At 43.0% G+C, this 25,363-nt stretch overlaps 1 protein-coding gene across 1 annotated transcript in view; it reads right to left on the minus strand.

The window, feature by feature from the left end:
- Positions 1-5,429: 5,429 nt before the first annotated feature.
- Positions 5,430-25,363, minus strand: part of RAP2A (RAP2A, member of RAS oncogene family) — a 33,878-nt gene continuing 13,944 nt past the window's right edge. Inside the window, exon 2 of the mRNA XM_004680058.2 lies at positions 5,430-9,270. Coding sequence (XP_004680115.1) covers positions 9,033-9,270 — 238 coding nt within the window. The 3' untranslated portion in view covers positions 5,430-9,032. The remainder of the gene's footprint in view (positions 9,271-25,363) is intronic.

The following is a 25,363-nucleotide window of genomic DNA, read 5'->3' on the forward strand; positions in this document are numbered from 1 at the left end:
AAAGACCTCAGTTGATGAACTCCCAAGAGAAGTGGAAATGATGTTGGTTTTTGCTATGATAATAACTAATACTATTATATGTGCTACCTTTTTCCTTCTGTTGCTATGTCTTTTTATAAAAAATGTCTAAGCAAAATTTGGTTTGGAAGAAAGCTTTTCCTTTATAACAGTGTAAAGCCATCCAAAATCGTTGCTACATTATCCTGGTTTTCTCTTTTTTGTGTTAATGTGACCATGGAAACTTGGAGAGTAGCTAATAAATCCTTGACGAGACTCAGGCTGATTTGATTCCACTGTCCTCCTGTACCGCTTGTTAATGTTGGGTTAATTGCGGCCTATAACTTTCCAGATGGCAACAGTCGGTGTGTGTCATATAAATTTTTATTTAGACCCTGCACAGTGTCTTGTATATGATAAATACTTCCCATTTGTCAAAAGAATGATGGAGAGTAAAGAAATGAGTGATTGGTGAATAACATCAGGTTAAAGCTGAACCATGGCTCTGGCAAGGTTTCATAAGGGCAATATAGAACCCATATTAGAAAACACCTGTCCAAAGAGAGCCCAAACTTTCCCTTAATATCAGAAGTATGGGCTTCTTGCTTCAGGATTCCAGAATTTCTGGCAACATATGTTCTTTGAATTCCTGATCATGGTCCCTGATGACATAATCTAAAAATTTCTAACTCCTGAATTTTATCCCTGTGCCAATCATTCTTCCTTATCCTCTACAGATTATAGGAAAGGGATTTAGGGACAATCACAAGGGAAGGGAAGACCAAAGCTCAACATTCCTCTTCACCTCTTACAGCAGAACTGGTTACCCAACTTGAGGTACTCAGTGCATACATGTGGAGAACCTTCTTCACAATTATTAAGACTTTCAAGATTCGGGGAAGGTCAAAACTTCTAATTTTCAGTAAGTTAAGTCCTGGGGTTGTCGTGCAGTGTGGTGACTTTAGTTACCACTGTATTGTATATTTGAAAGTTGCTAAGATAGCAGATGTAAAGGTTCTCATTACAAGAAAGTCAGCTGTAACTATATGTGGTGAGGGATGTGAACTTTTGTTTTCATTGTGCAATATATATGTTCATATACATTATACTGTGCACTAATGTGACTAGTGTGATTTGAAATTTGAGTGGTGTTACTGAAGAATTCTATTTTAACTTTGAGTTGAAAAATAGCTACAGGCCCTCCCTGGTGGTGCAGCGGGTTAAAGCATTGCACTAAGAAGCTTAAGCCAATTCTGCATGAGTTCGATCCCCGTCTGCCCTGGAGGTGACCACATGGCGCGGCAGACCATTCCTGACCCGCCCGCTGCTCCCCTCGGCAGTGTACTTCATCGATCTGCCTGTTCTGCTCCCCACTCTGTCTCTGGTGAATCCTCTCACCCTCTGCATCTCTGGCCTGTACCCCAGTTCTGTATGAATAAATAAATCTTAAAAAAAAATAGCTACAGGCAGAGATGGCTACCATACTGGACTCAAAGTTTGATGAATCGATCAAGTTAGAGGAAGTAGAGAAGATAGTTCCTTATTCAAAGAATTTGTAGTCATTTTTGTCACAAATGGGAAAATTATAACTAAGAAAAACAAAGAATGCTTTTTGTATTACCTGGCCTGAGTAACTGACAGTAGCTTTGTCTGCAGGTTATTCAAACAGAACGCTGTAGAATAGTTTCTAAACTCATATATAGAACAAGAAATTTCTTTCAGATGCAGAACTGTGAAACTTGGAGGAGATCCCTGCCTCCCAAATTTCCCAAGCATAGACGGTTTCCATGGCAACAGAGAACCCATCCAAATGTAATTAGAAGTGAGTGACTAGGGCATCTATGTTGTTCAGTTCTAGTACCTTTTACCTTTAATCACACTTTTCTAAGCCACCGATGTGCTAATATGTCAGATAATATTTGTTCAGATGAAGGCTAACACATCCTTCAGGAAAAGATAAGAGGGCAATGATCTTGAAGGATCATTAGGAACTAGCAGGGTTTGGAGGACAAATATCTAAATAAAATTTGCCAAATTTTGTTCCAAAATGTGCTCCAATGTATTAAATGAAGGAAAGTGTCCTAGGGTCAGATTAGTTCTGGAAACATCAGCAAAAATCTTGGAGGCTTTTCTCCCATGTGAGATGATGCAAGGTTTTCCAGGCATTTTTGACTCTGGAATCATATTCTGCAGACTGAAATACCTCATGGTTTAAACCCCGAGGCTTCATGGTGTGAGAACAAACGTGGGGTAATTTACCCAGAAAAACAAACGTCCCCTGCAAGCGCATCCCTGCAGGTCTGCCGAGGCCAGGACTCTTGGATTCTCAACCAGGAGGCCGTTCTTGCCCTCATGCTGAGCACCAATTGCACAAAGCCCCTGCTGCTCTGGTTCATATTGTCTTCCTCAGATTTAGGGATTCCTGCACAGAAATTCTATTGTCTTCCCACGATTAGTCTATCATTTCTTGGCATCAGGGCTTGCCACTAATTATGATTTACTTCAATTGTTCTCAGTATGTGCAAATCACTCACCCCTCCTTTGTAGGGGAGAAAAGACTTCCCAGGACTGATGTTCACTAAAATCTCACTGAGGGCCCTCCCTGGTGGTGCAGCAGGTTGGAGCCCTGCACTGAGAAGGGAAGCGGAGCCATGGCAGCTTCAGTGTGAGTTTATCTATGCATACAGAACTGGAGGTGACCCAGCCCCGGAGGTGACCCACATGGCTCAGCAGACCTCTACTGCTTTCCCGCTTCTCCCCTCAGCAGTGTGCTTTGTCGTTCTGCCTGTTCTGCTCCCCACTGTTTCTGCTCTCGCCACCCCTGCACCACTGGCTGTACCCCAGTTCTGTATGCATAGATAAATAAATCTTTAAAAAAAAAAATCTCACTGAAACTGGAAGCGTAGTTAGTGTTCACTGGGTCAAGGACCCCACACTAACCCTGCAGTGTCGTACCTGATCTGTAGACAGCCACCCCCTTCCACTTTGCTAATGCCCTCCAACTTCCCCAGTGCCCACACAGCTCCACAAGAGCCTGCTCCAGCAAGGAGGCTCCACCCCAGGGAGCAGACTCATGCTATGAGCAGATTCCTGGCCGTGCTGTACCACCATCCACCGGCCCTTCAAGCTCCTGGGATGGAAACGCCCAGGCTGGTCTTGTTGGCTTTAGAAAGATGTGGGCAGGGGCATCTCTGCCTGGGACTTCGGTCCAGCCTGGGTCCTGGATCTGAGAGTAGGGAGTGTATAAAGGAGCTCTTGCCAGCTGCGGCTTGTTATCTACCTTGAGAGAAAAGGGGACCGCAGAGGGTCACGACTCCTGCGTTAGACTGCTTGCTTTGCCTGGTCTCCAGTGACAGCAGCAGGAGTGCGGGCCCTCGGGAGGTGGCTGGTCATGAGGTGCCAGTCATGGCTGGCCCAGTGGGGCCAGTGCTCACAGGAGACCTCGGGAAGCCACTTTCTCCCTCCCGCCATGTGCGGTCCTAACGAGAAATCAAGCTGCAGCCTGAAACTGGGTAGTTCTCAAACACCAAACCTACCAGACCCCCATGCTGGACTTCCAGCCTCCCACACTGTAGGGAAAGTCGCCCCCCGCTGAAGGCAGCTTATGAATGCACCTCCCTGGGAGACGTCAGGGTGAGGGGTATGTGTCAGTATGTCTGTCTGTCATATTGCGGCAGACGGAGAAACTCTCCATGGAAGGAGTCGCAGCAGGGAAAAGATGATTTAAAGTTAGCTGGGCTCATTTCTAGGGGTCAGTTTCTTGCAATAGGGGATTATCACCCTGTGTCCACCAAGTGCCTATGCAAGAATGCAGAGCTTTGGAGCGATTTATTTATGTCAAATGTTAACATGGCTGTTTTGTGAATTTGGAGATTGGATGGCTTTTTCCTTTTCTCTTTGTTTTTCATTAGTGTCTGGCTCTTTAAAGGGGAAAAAATGTAAATCATACTTGAGGACTGTCACTATAATATTGTCATCATGATAAAACTGAAATTTTTGATATGAGTTTTGAAATGGGAGGACCTTATAAAAAATCCCATACACCAAATCAAGTAACATTTCTGCAGACTTTTTTTTTTTCTTCTAACTTGTGCATGCAAAAATGGCCTTGGTATTAACTCTTTCCAGTAGTTTTCTACGTTTTTTCCACTAAGCAGCTGTGAGTTGTCTTTGCAAGGGAACACGAAATGACTGTTGTAAGTACAGAAAGAAATAACATACCACCTTACCTGTGGGAGCAGCAAACCTTTCAGAAACCTACTACTTTAAGGAAAGGAGCCATGAGGGAAGTATCGAAACAGAAACAAAACTTAGTTAATATTGAAAAAGTGTAAAACCACATATCATACATTTAACAAATACAGTGTCACTAGGTCTCATTAGCAGTCACGTGGTGACACAGATACTTTAAGAAATCATCCCTAGAGCTTTTTAGGGGATCTGTGACAATTTCCTCTACTTCACAGGTACCAGAGGACAGATGAGTTCCCCCTTGGGTGACACCTTATGATTCCTTCAGCTATTTGCATTTTCTTTCATGGGTCTTTAACAATCAAAAAATAGTACACAGAGTCTCAAAATACTATTTTTCAGGCACACAGAAATTCTCCTAATTGCGATTAAGATTTGATATGTTTCAGCACTTTACGAGCTTCCGATGCAATTATGCAGTTAACTAGCAGTCGTTTGTTCTAAAATACAGGGACATTTTCCTTTAAATATTTGAGATTCTGTCTACAGTGCCTCTGTTATATTCATTCAAATTATTCTTATATTCTAAAACAATGAAGCTTCTAAACGGATGGAATGTTGCCAGGGCATTTCAACAGAGTCTGAGGGCAACATAACCAAACGGCACCGCTGAAGCGGCTTGGGGAATGAAAGGGCCCCTTATCGGAGCAGCTGAAGGCCGGGAGTGATGGAGGGCACCTGTCTACATTCGCAGGGCCTGGGGCAGCAAGCAGGGAGGCAGCCTGGCAGAGTGCAACCGCAGAGTCTGGTACCTTACAACCCTCAAGGCCTGGAGTGTCAGGCAGCCTCACGCCGTCACTAGGAGGATATGGACACATTTTTGTGACAGTGGGCTCGAAAGCAACTGCTGACGAATGCTCATTCTCTAGAATAATTCTGTTCACATTAGCATGGACACGTCACATTAGCCAGCTGTCGTCAGAAATTAAAAACACTGTTGATGCAGAGATTAAATTTATATTTATAATCACTGATTTTATGGTCTTTTTTGTGTCATTTCCATTTTTAATGGGTATGAAAATGATCTGCCAACTTCCCTTCTGATAGAAACTGCAACTTAATTCGGCTTAAATATTTCTGTAATGAAGATTACTAAATTTGTTTTATGGCCATTTTTAATAGTTTTGTATATGACGGTTACATCTCGTGAACAGTACAAGACAAAACCAAAAAATCTGGAGGAAGTTTCATTAAATAAATTTATTTGTTAAAATAATTTAACTCCAAATACAACTGTTGAATTTGCATTGAGTTATAACCACAATTCATGTTTTAATTGAAATGTCAAGGTTTAACAACTGACATTGTTACAAAACAATAGGCTGTTGTTCAATTTTCAATGGTCAGTTGTATTAGAGCTCAACAATTAACTGTGAACTATATTTATCTCTGGGAAACCCCAAATCAATAATGATAAGTCTGTTTCCAAAACCCACTGCGGTCATTCTTGAAATCCTGATCAAGATTTAATAGATTCGTGATGACACATTAATTAAAAAAGAAAAGAAAAAAGACCCCCAGAGTCTTTAATGTTGGATTGGCTAAGGAGACAATTAAAGCTTATTCGGTACTAACACAAGACTACTGAAAAGGAGAAAATGCAAAATGAACTGAAAAAACCGATGATGAAAAACCAGATACACACTTGCCCACACCCACCCACGCCCACGCCCACACCCACACACACCCCTCACTGGAAACTCTCGAAGACAAAGAGCAGACATCCTGAGGCAGCATTTCTTTACATATATATATATAGAAAAGCAAGTATCAGTAGTTTTACCGCCGAAAAGAGAGCGCAACCCCAGCGACTGGAGACCAAAGTTCATTCCTGAATCCCTAAGCCGCAGGAGAAAACCATCACAGCACCTTCCAGAAGTGTCGGGAAGATCGGATGTAACCTTTTTTGACCCAATGCTGCTTGTTTTGCAAAAGTTGAGCAACATGAAAGGCATCAGTCACAATCACTCTCGGGGCTGGAAAGAAACCAAGAATTGCCAAGATAAAAAAAAAAATAATAAATAAACGAAACCCCCCAAACAATAAAAAAAAAAAAATGCTGCCTTTGTATGAAAGTAAAAGACAAAACAAATGAAAGAAACCTTCACAAGAGCTAAAGAAAACGTGGGTCTTTGGATCAAACCATAACATTTTTAAGGCATGTTAGGAAAACTTTCACTTCTCTAGTTTCCAGACTGACCAGGCCGGGAGCGCCCACGTCACCGCTCTGCTGGGGTCTCGCTTCAGGTGCCCCCACAGAGTTGGCCTGTTCCTAGACTTCCGATCTCATCTCAACCAGCGCTTCCCTTCTAGTGGAATTACCTGCAGACCAGGTGAAATCCCCAAGGGAAGAAGAGCACAAGAGGATCCCCGCATTTCTGGTTTCTGGGTGTCTCCCCACTTGACCCTGAGTATGCAGGGTAGTGCAGGGAGACTGCTGAGGTGGCCCCAGTGGCTGCTGTTCACCCCTTTCCAGGAAAAGTCATCCCCCACTGCCTGACACACACTTCTCCGGAGAACCCAAAGTGGCAGATAAACTTTTCTACCTTGTTTTGCCAAACCTTTCTTCTTATCGAACTTATTTTTCTTATCTGCATAGCGATCCAGGATGTTAAAATGTTACAGATGTTTCTACATATGTAGTCTTAGTTGTCAAATGTTACAGATGTTTCTACATATGTAGTCTTAGTTGTCATAAATTTCTGTCAAGTCTAGAATTAAAAAAAAAAAAAAAGCCAGCATCGTTCTGATAGGATAGAGGCTTCAAAACTCAACCTAATTCACTGACAAAATATATTTCAGTAGCTAGATCACATTTCTTGAATCTGATTTCTGCATAGCTCCGAGTCGAATCAACTTTAACATAATGAACTGTTTCAAACTGGTTAGGGTGTTCTGTCCCATAACCAAGGGGCATCATCATTGGGGACTGACTTCAAAATCTATACTGAAGAATGTGGATATTAACAATTCAAAGACTTTGGGCAACCACAGCCTGGTTTTACCCACCTGTCTCTTTTCTCATCTATGAGAGTACAAACCACCTTTTTTCTATCCTCTAAACTTGACTCAGGTTTATCAAACACTTGGGGGCTACCAGTGATTTCAATCATGTATAGAAGACACTGAAATAATTGAAAAGAAATGCTTTTGAAACACGCCATTCTGCAATACACATTCTCCTTAGAGGCGATGAGCTTCGGATTTGTGCCAAATTCTTAGGGACGATAAACACACATGCACGCACAAACACACGCTTCTCTCGGTGACACACGCAAGACTGCAGGCTGCTTGCACAAGAGTGTGAACCAGCAGAATGTGGGGTGGTGTGTAGATACCGGCCTCAGTGCCGCTGCAGTTCTGAGGGTGCAAGATCCTCTCCACAGCCTTCCCAGCTCGGAAGTTGGCTGTGGACCCTTCTACACTGGACAGTAAAATTTAGGAATGGGTTTTTCTGTGCCATTCGTCATGCAAATGATAAATACTTCACGGCTGCAAAACCAAAAGTGTCAGAGCTTGAGCACCTTTTTAAAGCAAAATGCTCACTTTAGCTTTACTAGCCACTTCAGTAATCAGGGCAAAATTGTTATAAGAAAATCTCTCTCTAATTCTCCAGGAAAATTAAAGATAAAAGGTTAGGTGCTTTCTTTTCTTTTTCCTCTCTTTCTCTCTCTCTTTTTTTTTTTTTTAGTCCCTCACCTTCCACTCTATAATTTGTGTTCTACTCTTCAGCCCAAATTATTTCACATGGTTATTCAATATTTCAAAGGCTTGTCATAAAGCTCTGTCACAGCAAACTTGATTTTGAAAGCAGAAATCACACCACAACCACAGCCCTTAAAGGCAAGAAGGAATTTGCTGCTTTCACAAACGTAAAAATGCAAGCTATTTGCACTGTCCCGGGAGGTTTCTGCAAACAGGAACATGTGGATGCAACATGGCTTCATTTTCCTTACGTGATGGTGCTGGTTCACCTACTAGACCGTTCTCATAGTAAGGCTAGGCAATCTCTTTTCATCACAGTTGCTTCCTTCTTGTTCAGTAAAGTAACACAAAGACCATCCCTGCTTGGTGAACAGAGGGTGGGTCTGGGACGTTAATTCAGAACAACCCTGTGCGAGCCTCCGTTCTCTGTGGCAAAGCAGGTGAGCTAGCACACCTGACACCAGGCTGCCCTTTCAGCCCACCTGCTGAGTGGAGCATGAGTTAGTCCCGCGTCAAAGTGAGGATCACATCTACAAGCAAGCATCGATTTTGAGAAACAGAAATGTGTGAGCCGAGCAAAGAATCTCTCCCCGGATACTGCTGGCTGGTCAGCTCTTTGTGTCATCGGTTAGAAGCACTACCTCAGTTCCTGAATTCAGAATTCTCGTAGGAAAATATTTCTCCTTTACTGGTTATTAACTTCTTAAAGACAACAAAATACGCTAATTGTAAGTGGTCAAAACAATTCTTCTGGTTTCTCTCTCAGGATGATTTTGAACTTAGGCAACAGTTGCTTCTGTCGACTCCGCACCAAGGCCGTCACAGCTTCAGAGGAGATCACCCTGTAGATCAATGGGCTAAGCCTTCAAGTTGCAGGTGTGGAGAGACTGAGGACAATGGTGGAAACTGGCTACCAAACCCAATGTTGCTCAGAGAGCTCAACAATCACTGCTCAGTTCTGAAGAAGGGCTCTACTTCTCTGCAGATTCACACCACGAACGCTGCAAACTCCAGTTGACTGGGCAAGGTTCGCGTGCCTCTTGTGAGCTCTCCCTGTGCAGGGCAGCCGTGTTCAAATGCTATTGTATGTTACATGCAGAACAGCACGGGTCGTCTTTGTCCGGCTGCGCGGCATAGTTCATTTGCCTCACGATTTCTGCGAAGAGTTCGTCCACCATGGTTTTACTCTTGGCAGAAGTTTCCATAAAGGGGCAGCCCCACTCTTCAGCAAGGGCTCTGCCTTCACTGGATGACACTTCTCTCTCGCTTTCCAGGTCCACTTTGTTTCCAACTAAGATGACTGGCACTTTCTCATACCTGCAACAGAATATCCAAAACACATGTGTATTTAGTGAACAGAAGACTAAGCTGGTAGAATGTCCTTTATATTCTACAAGATTTCTTTTCAACAGCATAAAAAACTATTGGATCCAGGAAAGACATGGAACCAACCCACATGCCCAAAAGTAGATGACTGGATTAAAAAGATGTGGTCCATGTACATAATAGAATATTACTTAGCAATCAAAAAAGATAAACTCATGCCTTTTGCAGCAACATGGATGGAGCTGGAAAGTGAAATAAGCCAGAAAGAAAAAGAAAAATACAGGATGACTTCACTCACAGAAGGAGCATAAAGGACTGGGGGTGGAGTGGGGAGAATAATAATGAACAGCTATATACCAGAGACATTTTATAGGGGTGGAGTGGGGGATGGGATCAAAAATGGGGGAGGAGGAAGTGCTCTGGACTTTGGTGATGGCACACTGGTGACTTGGTGATGGGACGCCAGAGATGGAAAAAGGCACAAAATAATGTGAAAGTATTACATTAAAACAAAACAAAACTATTGGATCCACTTGGCCTGACACCTGAGGTATTTGGAAGCTGTTCTCTCAGTGGATCAAAAAAGGGGTTTTCAGAATAATGTTTTTAATTAATCTATTAGACATCCTTTAAAATCAATTTTCCTCTCCAGATACAATGGGAAAATTATTTTACGGTCGATGGGGTTAGTTTACATTTTTTCACTGTAAGAGGTTTACTCAAAATCTCACCATTGTTAAGTGCTCTCTCAAGTCAACAATTCCTAATGGCATTTTACTGTGTATGGTCTATGGATACACAAGACCACTCATGTTCTAATACTTCCTAAATTAAGACAAAGCTAGTAGAAATCATTCACATGGAAACCCACTGAACCATCCCTTTATAAAATGTCACAGATTAGCCAAGAGTTCAAGACTATTCAGGTTCTTTCTAGCCTGGCAAGGATTCAAGATTTCAAGCTTACTTTATTTGATGTTACCTCTCCTTTCCTTTCGAACCAGATCGATGTGATGGCATTTACAAGTGGGGGCTCTGAGGAGGTGATTAGGTCATGAATGGGACCAGGGTCTTTATGAAAAGATCCCACAGAGCTCCCTTGTCCTGGAGTCAGGTGAGGACACAGCAGACAGATGGCATCACAGGGAAGTGGGCTCTTCCCAGACTGGGATCTGCCGGGGCCTTGATCTTGCACTTCCCAGCCTTCACGTATTATTGTGCAAGCCACGGGGCCTATGGTGTTTTTGTGAGGGCAGCCAGAATGGACAAAGATAAGCTATCTCTTGAGTTAGCATGTTTGGAAAAAGCTAAACTAGCAGAGATAACAAGTGACACGAAAAGAAAAAGAACAAAGGTCCTAAGTCACTCTGGTACCTAAAGATGATTCTGGGGGTAACGGTTACTCAGGGTCTAACAATACCTGGTCCTGCTCTACTCACTTCTTTACTACTCTTATGTCCAAACTGTCGTGAACATAATTTTATAACGCCATCATCTTCACTTCAAACATCATTTTCATAAGTTTTGTGATTTTAGTATAAATCAATGGTGTGCTTTGTACTCTCCCCTGAGTAAAATGCAGCGCTAATTTATAAAAGACATAAATAGCAAAACTGTACACTGGTGATAACAAACGTGACTGAAAACAGCTTATTTGTCAGAAGAGAAAACTCCCAGAGCTGAGACCGGACTGAGGCAGAATTCCTGGTGTTTTTAACCTTCAGCAAACTGAGTAGCAGGCAGGGAGGTCAGCGAAGTACCCCCATTCCATCCGCTATCGAGATGGTTCTCTGCTCACCCTCGTGAGCAAGCTAACTCCATTCCCTACAGAGTCTCGCTTTTTCTCTGGCACCCGGTCAAGCTGAGAACATCTCAACAAGAGGGTCTAGTCTAGGCGGAGTGCCATTTAGCAATCTGAAACAGAAAAACAACTTCACAACGAGGGGGGTGGCGACAGCAAAGCTAAATGCAGAGCTGGGATATGATCACCTCGCAGAAATGGATTTCGTGATTCCCGTGCCTACCAGAGGCGAAATTTCTATGAATTTCTCCCGACGACGCCTAGTGCTCGCCGGCCTCAGATCCCGCGCACCCTCACCCTGACACCGGCGTCTCGCAGCTTCCAGGACCACTACGTACACACAGAGTCTCCGCGTTTTATTTTTCTTATGGAGTGTGTATCACAAGGCGCCTTAAACAAGTCTTGTTTGGCAGAAGAGAAACAAACAGTCCCATTCAGTGAAATTTATTGGTTGAATTTAATTAAGTTAAGATGAATTTGTCTCTGTTGACAACACTTAACAATAAAAAGGAAAAGTGACAAGACATGACTTTCCACATTAATTAAATGATAAATATTTTAAGGGCTCTTTTTAAACTTCAAGCATTATATCACGTTTTACAGGTCAAGAAATATTTCTCCAACTTTCAATGTATTATCTACAAGTGTGTGGACTTTATTAACTTGCAAAAGTGTCAAGTCATCAGCAGTGGCTGTGTTGTGGGGATCAAGAATATGAATCCATTTAGTCAACAGCCTGATACACCAGGACAGGACAAGTACAGGTCCACACAGAACAGCACCGGAGACTTTCAAACCACTCGCTGAACCATCTGCTGTCTTCAATACAGGCTGCTACGATGCCAGAGAAATCCAGATTCTAACCTCAGTAGGCGTTAGAAAACTAAATTAAGTAAAGACCGTCAGGGAGAACAGGCTCATTTCCGGATACCAGAGGGTGACAAATTTTGCCTTTGATTCTATTAAAATACCGGACAGTGGAAGGTTCTTCACTCAGTATGGGAGGCTCAGAATCCAATCCTGCCTGTGAGAGCCTGCAAGATGGAGCAGACCGCTTACTCTCCTCACCTGTATTTCATTTCCTTGTCAGTAAAAATGCTCTGAGACTCAGTTTCCACTTAACACGCAAGGTCACCGTGAAGAGCGAATGAGACAATAAGGAAAAGCCGAGTCCTGGATAGACGCAGCGGGGCTCCTACTCTCCCGCCCACAGCTGCAGCAAGTGTTGACAAGCTGGAGACACTGGGGGAGGGAGGTGAGGAGCCCAGAGTTGGACAGGCCAAGTCAGGGGGGCGGTGGGGGCTCGGGGGCGAGCCAGAGGCGCAGAGAGCGCACAGAGCCTGCTTGCCCAGGTCCCGGTGCGTGCAAGGGCAGGAAGGGCAGAAACGGCTCCTGTTTTGTAGGTACGGTCTGGAGAAACCCAGATGCTCGAGGAAGATGGGAAGGAAAACCCGCAGAGCTTCTGTGACACAACAGAGGCAGGCGGGCGCAGCCGCCCGCCAGAGCAAAGGGCGCGTGGGGGCCAGCCAGCACCCCACCAGGACTCCAGCCCGGAACGGTCTGGTTCTGTGAGTTCAGAAAATTAATGCCGTCGCCTCAGTTCTTAGAGCTATGCACTGAACTGTTCTAGACGTGTATGGGAGCAGATACCGGGGGCCGCTCCCCCAACCAGCACACTTCACTGGCTGAGTGGCTGCTGAGGGCTGCTCTTGCCATGAAAGGAAACACCAGGAGTCGGGCCAGATCGCGGGGGCACCTTGGCACAACTGCACAGCTCCCCGCCAGCAGCGGGGCCAGGTGTTGACCCCCAGCAACGACGGCGGTGCCCAGGACCCAGCTGTTCCATTTCACCAACACTACTCTACTCACACAAAAATGGGGTGGGGGCTCACTGGGCCAAGGGGTGCTGGGAGGAGCATTCAGCCAGCACGTGGAGGAGTGGGGGAGTAGGTGAGGGCCCGGGGAGAGCAGATGGCCAGTGAGGCCACCTGCACAGCCCGCGGCTCCGGCAGCCAGGCCTGCAGGGCAGGAAACTTGCTCGGTTGAAGAGTCGACTGTGGGAGTTTGGGGAGCAAAAGTGCCCTCGGAAGGCAAATGCCGCCCTTCTGGCCAACACTGGCGGGTAGGAGGACGAGCCCTTGGTAAGCGGGTGATGGCAGTAACTAGCTGCAGGCTGTGCTCTAGTAGTGCGCTGAGTGGCTTCCATCTCCCGCCTTTTTGACAACATTTGCTGGGGATGAAGCTGAAGATGCAAAATTCCAAAAATACCCAGCGTGTATTACCGTTCGCTCATCGTCATGAATCCACTGGGTGCCGTGCTGACCGCAGGGGCTTCACCACCCCCAGCTCTCCCTTGGTGCTCCTTCAGGAGCCTGACCAGGGTCATGCAGTGCAGACTGCAGTTCAAGCACTATTTATTGTGGCTGAGGGTCTGTGGACAAACACTTGTTGTGTTAACCCGAATTTTCCTATGGTTTACTGTATTCATGAACCTATCGCACAAGTATTAATAAACCACTAGAAAATACAATAATTAGGGCAAACGTCTGTCAAAGGCTGCAGGCAGCGCTTGATGCAAGCGCTGGGCTGCAGGCGGCCGAGGGGCCGTCAGTGAGGCGCTTTGCAAAGCCCAGTGGCAACGAAACAGCACGGGACTCTGCAGTTTTCTCCTTTTTGTGGTGACTTTCCTGGTAAGTACGGATGTGTGTGTACGTGCTTCTGAGTGTTTTATCCAGGTTGTGTCTAAACTTGGTGCACTGCAAAATGCTTGATAATGATTCCAGAGCTCCTGAAGCTCATCTGCGGGATCCACTGAAAACACATGGCACACCCGCCGCCAGCAGCTCTGAAGACTCAGGTGAGGTCCAGCCGAGCGCAGGGGCCCCGGCTTTCTCTATCGCTTTGTTTGGGAAACTGAGCACCTCTGTGAGCCCCGCAGAAGCACAGTTCATGGTCTCATCTCCGGGCAAGCCCAGAGTCACCCCTCCTCCTCGCAGCTACCCCTCCGCGAGGAGCTGTAGGACATGCCGCCACCGCCAGTCCCCGGGTGCGTTCGAGGGTTTTGTATTAGAGGATATTTGAAGGTCATAGCTGACATGCATTTTCTCACGCTATTTGTCTTCTTAGTCACATTTCCACAAGTGAGTTGAAACACAACCCCCTTTGAATTCAGACGTGAGAATCAGGAAGGCTTTTCAAGTCCCCTTGTTCAACCTTCTACCCATTTTTAAAAACCTCATCAATCAAGAGTTCAGGGCAAAATGTCAAAACATCTGTTGCTTCAATCACTTCCCTGACCATCTTACCAAACGCTTGCATTTGAACACCTCTGGCGACGTGGGACGTTTGGACAGGCAAGCGTTAGTTCTCTTAGATGTTAGTGTTAAAGAGTTTATCCTGATCTGTTGAGCTACAAGCTCTAATTCCTTATTCCTGGCTTTTACAGATGCCTAGTTCTGTTACCCTTTACAATACAGAAATCTTTTCTCCAAGAACAAAATACATTTCTTCTCCTTTTTCCAAATTAAGTAATACAGTATGATTTTTCAAAATCTCTGGCAATAGATTAACAGGTTAAGAGGAAAATGAAAAACACTTTTAATTTCCCATCTACGAGAACAACTGCCCTACCTATTTTGACAAGTCCTTTCAGACGATTTTCCTATGTATTGCTACATAAACACATAGATACAAATTTTTATAGCTTAGACCAGTAATATTTAGTCACCTCAACTTTTACTCAGTATCACGCAGGTGTCCATTTCAATAAATGCATACTTACACTTATAAATGCATTTTATGTTAATAGCTAATGCTCTATTTTATAGAATTGCTACTACTAACTATACCGTAATTTAGTTACTGCTTCCCCATGAGACTGTCGTAAGGGTCCCCAGCCTGCCTTTACTACTGGACACAGCAGTCTGCTATACACCTAGACGTGTAATATCTGCTTTGGAGGAAAACATAAAGTGTGCGCACCTGGCGGGTATCCTTTGAACTAGAAATCTCTTTCTAGGTTAGTGTGCATGCGCGCGCGCGCGCGCACACACACACACACACACACACACTCACTCCCGTTTCAATGCACAGTCAGAAATGTATGCTACAGCCAATAATGCTCTAGAGTGCCTGCTTCCCCACCCTTGGGGCTGATGCTTTAAATTCTCAGTAAATTGCTGTGGCAGTTCTGAAGCAAGAGCATTGCTTTTTGGCCAGCAGTTGAAGGCTACCATAGCTTGCATCATGAAACATCAATATTTCTTGGAAGCGTGGAAATATAAGCTAACCAGGTCTACCCTCTCCCACTCATCATACTTGTGAAGTGAGTGAATATTTCATCTAAAAGGGCATTTCTGGTAACTTAGCTTGACTAATGAGAGCAAACCACAGTCCTTTACTGACTTTCTCTTGGTTTCAGAATGTACACAGAAGAACAGACAAAAATTTGTAATCGTAATGGAAAATTTAAGTACAGAGAGTAACAAAACCAAAAAAACTCAAAGCTATCAGAAGTAATCCCTACTAATGTAAAAGAAAATATTTTGCTTTCATCGGCATTAAGAATTCATATGGTATCGGAACAGATTCCTAACAACTGGATTGTGAGGCACCCACTGTTAATAACAGTAAATGTCGGGCATTTTAAATATATGAAAAAGCCACTTGAGAGAGTGGCTTTACTTTGCAAAGAACATATCTGATAAAGGACCTTTATCCAAAATACGCAAAGAACTCTTCACAAATAACCCAAATGGAAAACCTTAACAGACCTCACCAGTGACAACAACTGGCATGTAAGCATCTGAGGAGGTGCCTCATCTCACATGTCATTGAAGAATGCAAATTAAAATGATTTCATCACACATCTATCAGAACGGCCAACAGCCAGAACACTGATCCCCATCGCTGGGGAGGGGGAGAACAGCAGCTCTGGCTCATTGCTGAAGGGAATGTGAGAGGGTTCTGAGGTGGAAGCGTTTAACACAGCTGCACCAGCCCCACCTATCGTCCAGCAACTCTGGCCTTGGACATGTATCTTGGACAAGTGCACCTTCCAGAGCAGGTGACCCACCCCACTGGCTCAGCTCCTGTATCTCACTGGCCCTCGGGGTGCCTTTATGGGAAACTCTGTTATCTTCCTTCACCAACAGGCTTGTTATGGCCCAATGGTGTTGTTAAACAAAACTGGCCAAAACCCGCTTAGCAGCCCATCTGTGACCCCCTCCTCTCTCAAACTAAGCAGATACATGTTACACACACACACACACACACACACACACACACACACACACACATATACACACACACACATATACAGACGCACATACATATACACGTATGCATATAAATCCCAGCAGCCTCAAGATCCAAGATGTGACTCTCTTTGGAATCTGTACACACTCTTGAGTGTGTTCTCTCACCAGAATCAGTTTCATTGCTAACTTACCCACTTGGACTCTTGTGTGAATTCTTTCTTTCACCAAAGCCAAGAACCCCTAGGCCCCTCAGTACAGGTTTATATTTTTCACAGAACTACACAGTTTCTTACCACATACTTTGGTATTTGCCCAAAGGAGCTGAAAACTCATGTCCATACAAAAAGTGCACAATGATGTTTATAGCAGCTTTCTGCATAGCTGGCAAAATTTGGAAGTAAGCGATACTGTTCTTGAAGAGGTGAATGGCTAAATAAATGGATCTATTCAGACAACAGAATATAATTTAGCATAAAAAGGAACCTATCTATTGGATCACAAAAAGATATGAAGGTATCATAAAAGCTCATTACTAACTGAAAGAAATATGAAAAGGCTACATGCTGTATGACTTCAATGATATAACATTCTGGAAAAGGCCACACTATGGAGATACTTACAAGATCTGTGGAGCTATAGGTTGGGGAAGGGAGGAGGAGATGAAAAGGTGAAATACAGAGGGGTTTCAGGCCAGTGAGAACACTGTGATATCCAAGTATGGCTACATGTTACATTTGTCCAAACCCACAGAAAGCACACCCCAACAGTGAACTCTAAGTAAACTCTGGCCTTTAGGTATTAAGATGTCAATGTAGAGCCATTAATAGAACAAATGTCTCACTTTGGTGGGAGATGTGAAAACTGGTAGGGTCAGGAGGTAGACATGTGAATTAAACTCTTCCTCTTAATTTTGTTGTGAATCTAAAACCACTCTGAGGAAATAGTCTTTAAAAAGACAAGCTGCTACAGTATTCTTGGTGTAGTCAGTTGGCATTAGGTCCACAAAAACTTTCACCTTCCACTGGTTAAAAATAAAAACTCAGGCAAAATATAAAAATCAACTACCAAAGGAGTGTAAAGTGTAAAAAAAAAAAAAAAAGAAAGAAAAAGCCTGGCAGACTGGAAATGAGACCAATATGAAGTGTTTCCTTTTCTCTCATGGCTATGAGCTGAGGGCAGGACAGTGGTATGTTCACAGCTAAAGCCCTGGGAAAAGATGTCTTTCTAGCCAGAAGAGCAGGGTGAAGGAATCCCTATAAGCTGAAGTATACGACAGGAGGGAGATCCTCCCTTTATCTTTTTCCTTCCTTCCCAGTTCATGGAGAGCAGGCTCCTAGCAGACCTAGTATGGGCAGTGTCAACAGCTACAACTTCATTAGGAATCCTTTGTTCTAGAATTCTAGGACCTTTAAGGCCCTAGAAGGATGAAATAAACCCGATACTTTTCCCTCTGTTGACTTTTCTGGGGAGATGATCCCAATGATGAGAGCAATATGAAAGAGCAGTAGAGTACAATCCCACTTGGTCTAATAAACGAGACTACTCCACCTCCACAAAGCAGAATACATAGTCTTCCAAATGGACTTGGACCATTCCCTAAGACAGAATACAATCTGGGCTATAAATAAAAATGATAATAAATGTAAAAGAACTGAAATGATACAAAACATGTTCTCAGATAATAAGAATGGCATTAATCAGTAACAGATATTTGCAAAAATCTCAAAAAAGCCCCCCCAGTCCCCACCGGTGGTGCAATGGATTAAACACAACACCATGAAGCTCACCACAGCTTCTTCACAGCAAGTTTGATCCCCAGCCAGGGATGTGACCCACATGGCGCGGCAGACCTCTCCTGACCCACCCACTGCTCCCCTCGGCAGTGTACCTCCTTGATCTGCCCGTTCTGCTCTTCACTCTGCCTCTGGTGAATCCTTTGGCTACTCCTGCACCTCGGACCTGTACCCCAGTTTTGTATGCATAAATAAATAAGTCTTAAAAAAAATCTCAAAATATACAGGAACTGAACCTTCTAACTAATTCTCAGAGTACCAACATACCCTTAATTAATCCATGGGTAAAAGAGGATATCACAAAAAAGTTAGAAATTGAATGAAAATACTCATCAAATGTTGTGGGATACAGTTAAAACAGTAGAGAGAGGGACAATATAGCATTAAATTTTTCTATTTGAAAGAGGAAAGGTCTCCAATCAATGATCTAGTTTTTAGATTAAGAATCAGTGAAACTAAAAATCAAGTCTGAACAGGTCACTAAGTTGATAAACCTCTAGCCTAATGGAGCAAGGAAAATGATTAACACATATTAACAATATCAGAATGAAAGAAATCACTACAGACCCCACAGCTGTTAAAGGAATACGCTCCTGAAACAAGAACTCGGATGAAATGCACCAATTCCTTAAAACAAGTTCTTTAATAGTATGAAGTCATTTCTACTCTCCTCTTCAGAGCTGACAGCTTTTCATTGCTGACCATATCTTACTTTAACCCATTTAGCTTTTCTTATTTAAACTCTTGCCCCCGTCTCTAACTTAACCTTATCTCTACAAGGTTCTAAGTAGACTCTTCTTTTTGAAATGTCGTGGTTCATGTTGGTCTCTGGCTACAGTGATCAGTGATCCCACAATTCAAAACTGAGGTCTAATTTCACTTCATAAAAAAAAAATCTGCTCTTACTTTTATAGATAGCTCATTTGTCTGAATGCCTGACTACACTTTCAATTGCTAAAAATGTTAGTTCATGGGTCTTTATCAATTTTGCTTCTTGAGAACCTATTAGGCATTGTATGGCACCGGGGGGATAAGACAAGGTCCTTGGTGCTTACATTGAAGGTGAGGGGACTCCAATTAAAAAAAAGTGACCCAAAGTTTGTGAGAGCTGATACAAAGAAAATATTGATTAATATACAGTAATTTGGGAAGACCACTATTGTATGAAGTGATCAAAGAAGACATCTACAGGAAGATGAAATCTAAGCAGAAGCTTGAAGATCGAGAGCTGCATTAGTTCATGGGGAAAAACTAAGAAAGGAACATTTTAGGCAGAACAAACGTTTGGAATGTGCTGGGCTTACTCATGGCACAAGTGGTTAAAGATTACAGAGCAAGAGGCAAGGAAAGTAAGGGAAGCATAAAGAACCCGTGAGTGCTATTCGAAGAACAGGAGAAAGCCAGTGAAGGCTTTCCTTCCAGCAGGAAAGCTCCCTGGCATAGTTCTGAAAGACCTGTGCCGCTAATGAGCAACAAGTGGATTTTATGGGCATGACAACAGCACGAGAAGGACAGGCAGCAACTGCAGCATTCTACACAAAAGGCGAAGGTGACATGAGCTAGGATGAGGGCAACAATGGTGCAAAGAAATAAAGACTTAAAACAGGGCCCTCCCTGGAAGTGCAGGAGGCTAAGTCCCAGCACTAGGAAGCTACAGGCAGCCACTGCAGCGGGAGTTCAATCCCAGGCCAGGGAGGTGACTCACACGTCACGGCAGACTGCCTGCCTCTCCTGCTGCCCCCTCAGCAGCGCATTTCAGTCTATCTGCCTGTTCTGCTCCCGGCTCTGTCTCTGGTGAATCCTCTCATCGCCCCTGCACCTCTGCCCTGCACCCCAACTCTTGTATGCATAAATAAATCTTAAAAAAAAAAGACATAATATATATTTTAGAGGGAGCACCAATAAAGAACTGACAGTGGATTGGTTGAAGAAGACAAAGTTAGTAGAGGCTTTGACATTTTATATCTAGAGAGAGAGCCCCCAGCATTAACTTTCTCCTTCAAGTCCAAAGTCTTGAAAATTCTCTGGTGTTTCAGATGGGGCAGAAGGAAGATAATGGTGAACTGGTAAAAGTTGACAACAGTTTTGCTTTCATCTACAAAAGAGGAATGGCATCTAATTTGTGTGAAGGTCACTAAAGGTGACTCAACCAATTCTTTGCAAAGTACAGTCACAACTCACCTCATTTTAAACAGTTCATATGAGTTGTCCTGTAAGTATCTTTAAATCTCCAGGTCAAAAGGGGGAAGTCTTTCCCCCAAAAAGGCTTCAAGATCTAAATGTCATACAGAGTATTCTATTGAACATTTATAGAAAAATTAACACCAATTCTATATACTGTCTTTTCCAGAAAACAGTAGACAGAACATATCCCCAATTCATCATTAAAACAACACAGTATTATCCTGAAACCAGAGACAGCATAAAACAAACAAAAGTCCTCAAGAACATAGATGAAAGCCTTTGTTAAAAGTTTAGCAAATACAAGCCAGCAACATTTAAAGTGATATTAACAGGCCAAAGAAGAACACTCACATGATCTTACCAATCAACACAGAAAAGGCATGTAATAAAACATAATGCCTACTACTTACAGTAAAAACTCCCAGAAACGGAAGAAAACCTCCTCAACTTGATAAAGAACACTTACAAAACCCCACAGCTACCATATTTAATGGGGAGTATTTTCCCCTGAAGACCGAGAATGAGGCAAGAATGTCCACTCTCAAAACTGTTATTCACTATAATGCTAACAGTTCTAGTCAAGGTAACAAGCAGTAATGCATGAAAAGAAAATTAAGATGCAGAAAAGTCACAAGGGAAGAAATAAAATGGTCCCTGTCTGCAGGTGACTTGGTTATATACTCAGCACACATACCAAGGAAATCCCCGAATCAGTTAAACCAAATTCTGCTAGAAATACAGATGAGTTCAAGGTTACAGGATACAAGACAAACATGTTCTATATAAACAAACAAAATAAATCACATTTTTATATATTAGCAACAAATAGGTGCACAATAAAATTAAAGCTCTGTCATTTACAATTGCTCCAACAAGTGAAATACAAAGGAGTAAATCTAATAAGTCTTGCGCAGAACTTGTATGCCGAAAACTAGACAACGACAACTTAAAGAAATCAAAAGGCTGAACAAGTGAAAGGACACACGGTGCTCATGAGCTGGAAGACTCAGCAGAGCACAGAAGTCAACTTTCTCAGATTGAAATGCAGGTAACACAAGTCCCATGAAAATCCAGTAAGATTTGTTTTGGACCCAGAAATCCTTAAGTTTAGATGAAAGACAGTTTTTAAAAAGAATAAAGTGGGTGGAGTCAGTCTACTCTTTTTTCACACTTAGTACATAGCTAAGTAATCAACGTTGTGTGATACCGGCTGAAGGATAAACATCTATTAGGGAATCAGAATAGAGTCAGAGACAGATTCATGCAAATTTCGTCGACTGATTTCTGGCAAAAGTATTTCAATGGAGGAAGCACAACCTTTTCAACAAAATTTTGGAGCAAGCAGGCATGCCGAAACTAAAGAAATCTCACACCTTATTTAAAAAATTAACTTAAAATAAATCATGCTTTAAACATCAAATGCAAAATTTTAACTCTTAGAAAAAACATGTAGGAGAAAATCTTCACAAACTATGCTAGACAGAGTTCTCATTAAACCTGATACTGAACATATGATGCATAAGGTAACATTTGATAAATTGGACTTGATCAAGGTTAAAAGCTCTTGCTCTGGCAAAGACCCTGGAGATTGGGTGGTTACGCTACAGACTTGAAATAATTTTCAATCCACAAATTCAACCAGAGGATAGTACCTAAACAAATATAAAACATTCTCAAAACTCAACAGTAAAATCAGAGTTCAATTAGGAAACAGCAAGTCATGAAGAGATATTCATTAAGGAGGGCAGATATGGCAAATCGGCACCTGGAAAGCTCAGTGTTAGGGAACTGTACATGAAAACTACAATGAGTTGTCATTACACAACTACCAGAATGTCTAAAATAAAATAACAGTGACAACACCAAAATGCTGTGAGGGTGCAGAGAAACTATATCACTTACATATCGGTGGTGGAAATTCAGATGGAACTGTCACTTTAGAAGAATCCAAGATTTTCTTTAAAAAAAATTAAAGATGCAATTACCCTATGATCAAGAAAATCCAACCCTGGGTAATTTATCCCCGAGAAATGAAGACGTATGTTCACACAAAGATCGATACACAAATATTTAGGACACCTTTATCCATGGATGGTCAGATATAGGAAACCACCAAGATGCCCTCTGACAAGTGAATGGTTAAATAAACTGTGGTAATTCATGCCAGGAATAGTACTCAGTAATAAAAAGGGCTGAACAGTTGAGACACAGAACACCTGGGATGAATCTAGAGTCAAACTCAGAAAGTTACATCTAATGATTTCACTTACATGGAAATTAGAGAGTTAGAGAAAAAGAGAACACACTGATGGTAACAGGGGCGGGGGTGGAACGCAGACGTTGGGGCTAAGTAGTTCCTGCTACCCAAGGGCAACAAGAGGGATCTTGGTGTGATGGGAATGTTCTCGACCATCAATGTCAAGATGCTGTTGTGATACTCAACTATCATTTTGCAAGATGTAGTTACCACTGAGGAAAACTGGGGGAAAGATACATGGAATAGGTATCTTGCAATGGATGTGAATCTACAATCACCTAGAATGTTTTCAGAAACTTAAAAATTATGAACAGGAGATATTTGTCCTGATAGATTTTTCTATTGGTGTAGTATTAAGATCTAAAAGTATGTGTTATTTCCAAGTCATAAAACACAGAACACACAAACTTGTGAAATTAAAAAAGGAAAAGTGTCAACAAAGCCACCCAATCTCCCTATCTGGCTCTCTAGAAAACTCAGGTTACCCAAACAAGGTGAATTAGTTTTCCTGTTCAGTAATAACCAGCTCAAGGGAAGGCAGCACATCAATTACACATGACAGGTTGTAACTGACTGGTTCAACTAACATAAGAGACTGGTGAAGTCTATTAAAAAGGCTTTTTCATTTGAACCAGGAAAAGTTAACAGACGACAGATGGAAAAGGCAAAACAAATAAATGCACAATGAGGAAAAGGCTGGAAACCAATCATTACTGGCAGCGATCATGGAGCCTCAACTGGTGGAGATTATAACGGTCAAGGAAGAAGAATGCACTACAGATATTTTCACAGGATTCAAACCAAAACAAAGTGAAAGCTGGAGTGGACACGAAGCCACAGAGGGAGCAAGGGCGCATGGGTGGCAGCCAAGCCTTCACAGCTGCTAGAAGGGCCCAGGGCTGGCACGGGTGGCTGCAGGGCCAGACTTGGAGGGTGAGACTACAAGGTTGGGCAGAGCAAGAATTATTGCATGTGAGAAAATCTGTCCCTTTCCTTTCATTCCTATTACAAAATCCTTTCATTTACAAAGTACCTCAGATCTGCCTGGTTGGCTCCACTTCTAATTTCTCACCCCTTTAGGTTATTTGCACAATAATGACCTTAAAATACTGCCAGCCCCCCCCCCCCCACTGGCCCTGGTGGTGCAATGAGTTAAAGCACAGCACTGAGAAGCTAAACCACTTCAGCATGAGTTCCATCCCCACTTGCCCGAAGGTGACCCACACGGTGCGGCAGACCTCTCCTGACCCGCCCGCTGCTCCCCTCAGCAGTGTACTTCGTCGATCTGCCTGTTCTGCTCCCCGCTCTGTCTCTGGTGAATCCTTTCACCACCCCTGCACCTCTGGACTGTACCCCAGTTCTGTATGCACAAATAAATATTTAAAACATAAATATTGCTTTTACAGTCTTTTCCTCATCCCCTCCACCCACTACCTTTGGGGAAAATGTATGGTGGCATCTGGTCACTGGCTAAACTCAAGATGGCACTCACTAGAAAGAAGAGAAAACTGCACTTGCAATTAGAGGACAGAGAACTAAGGCCCAGATCTGGCTCACAGGAGTCATGGGGCCCGTGTCCTCAGCTTCCTGACAGAAATATTAATGAGAGCGATGACTTTACTAGTAATAACCAGCATCTAGTAAGTACCTACTGAAGGACTGTGGTTCCTGTAAAGGGCTACAGAAATGCTCACTATCCTTTTCTTAGTTCTCTCAGATCATCTGCTGGTGAGTCATTTCTAGAATCTTAACTTCCCTGACATGTCTGTAAAAACGTACATAACTATGTTATCTAGTATTGCATCTCTGGTTTCCTTCTCTGAGCAGGGAGGAGCAAAGTCAACTGACCAAACCTTAAGACGGTTACTCCTTAAAGAAATGACTCGAAAAGAACGTGCTAGAAACTATTCTGACAGCAAAGGAGGATGACTGGCCCTCTTCCCCAAACAGAAGTACCCTTCTCTACTTACTCCAAACACTGCAAGCCAAGTCGCCAGATACACACTCTGCTCACAGGCCCTGCTAAGCCAACATGGAAGGAAAACAAAAACAGAACAAAACTGAACACAACTGGGAGTTCTGAGATAAGGTCTCATTTGTCCTTGAACACCTGAAGACATCTGGGACCCCCAAGACAGTGAGGGCGAGGAATGTTTTCTATTTACCACCAGTGCTGGAATCAAATCTAGAACTCAGACGCAAACAAAACAGAATGAGCTAACAAAGAGATGATCTTCAAACACAACAGTTCTCCCATAGAGCCAGTGTTTTGAGCAATGAAAATGTCACAGTCACAAGGCAAACATGCATGGAAATTAGGCCAGAAAAGCGTGTGGGGGGCTACAATATCTAGAATGCTTTATTTTTTTTATTCACTTTTTTTATTCACTATCATGTCTTGCCCTAGATGCTGAAATGCAGAAGGTGACTTCAGGGCACAAGGGATCTCCAACATTTGTTTACAATGCAGAACGGAATGACCTGAAGGGACTTTTCTTCAGAAATTCAACAGCATTTACTGGGTGTACCCTTGTATGCTGGGTGCTGGAAATCAGAACTGATGTAGCAGATTTGAACCAATTACATGAAGAAGTTTCTTTTGCTAACACAACCAATATGGCGTACTTCGACTACTTCCTTTAGGAAGACAGACAGCGGGTAGGGCCAAGGGGAAGCAGTTGCCAAGGGTGTGTGTGTGTGTATACATATATATGTACATTTTCTGCTGTAATTAAATCCTTAGGATTTAATCCTAAGGATCAACAGAACTCTTTTGTGGAAAATAATGTCT

Source organism: Condylura cristata, unplaced genomic scaffold (assembly GCF_000260355.1).
Source record: "Condylura cristata isolate star-nosed mole 26May11 unplaced genomic scaffold, ConCri1.0 scaffold00010, whole genome shotgun sequence".
NCBI classification, from domain to species: Eukaryota; Metazoa; Chordata; class Mammalia; order Eulipotyphla; family Talpidae; genus Condylura; species Condylura cristata.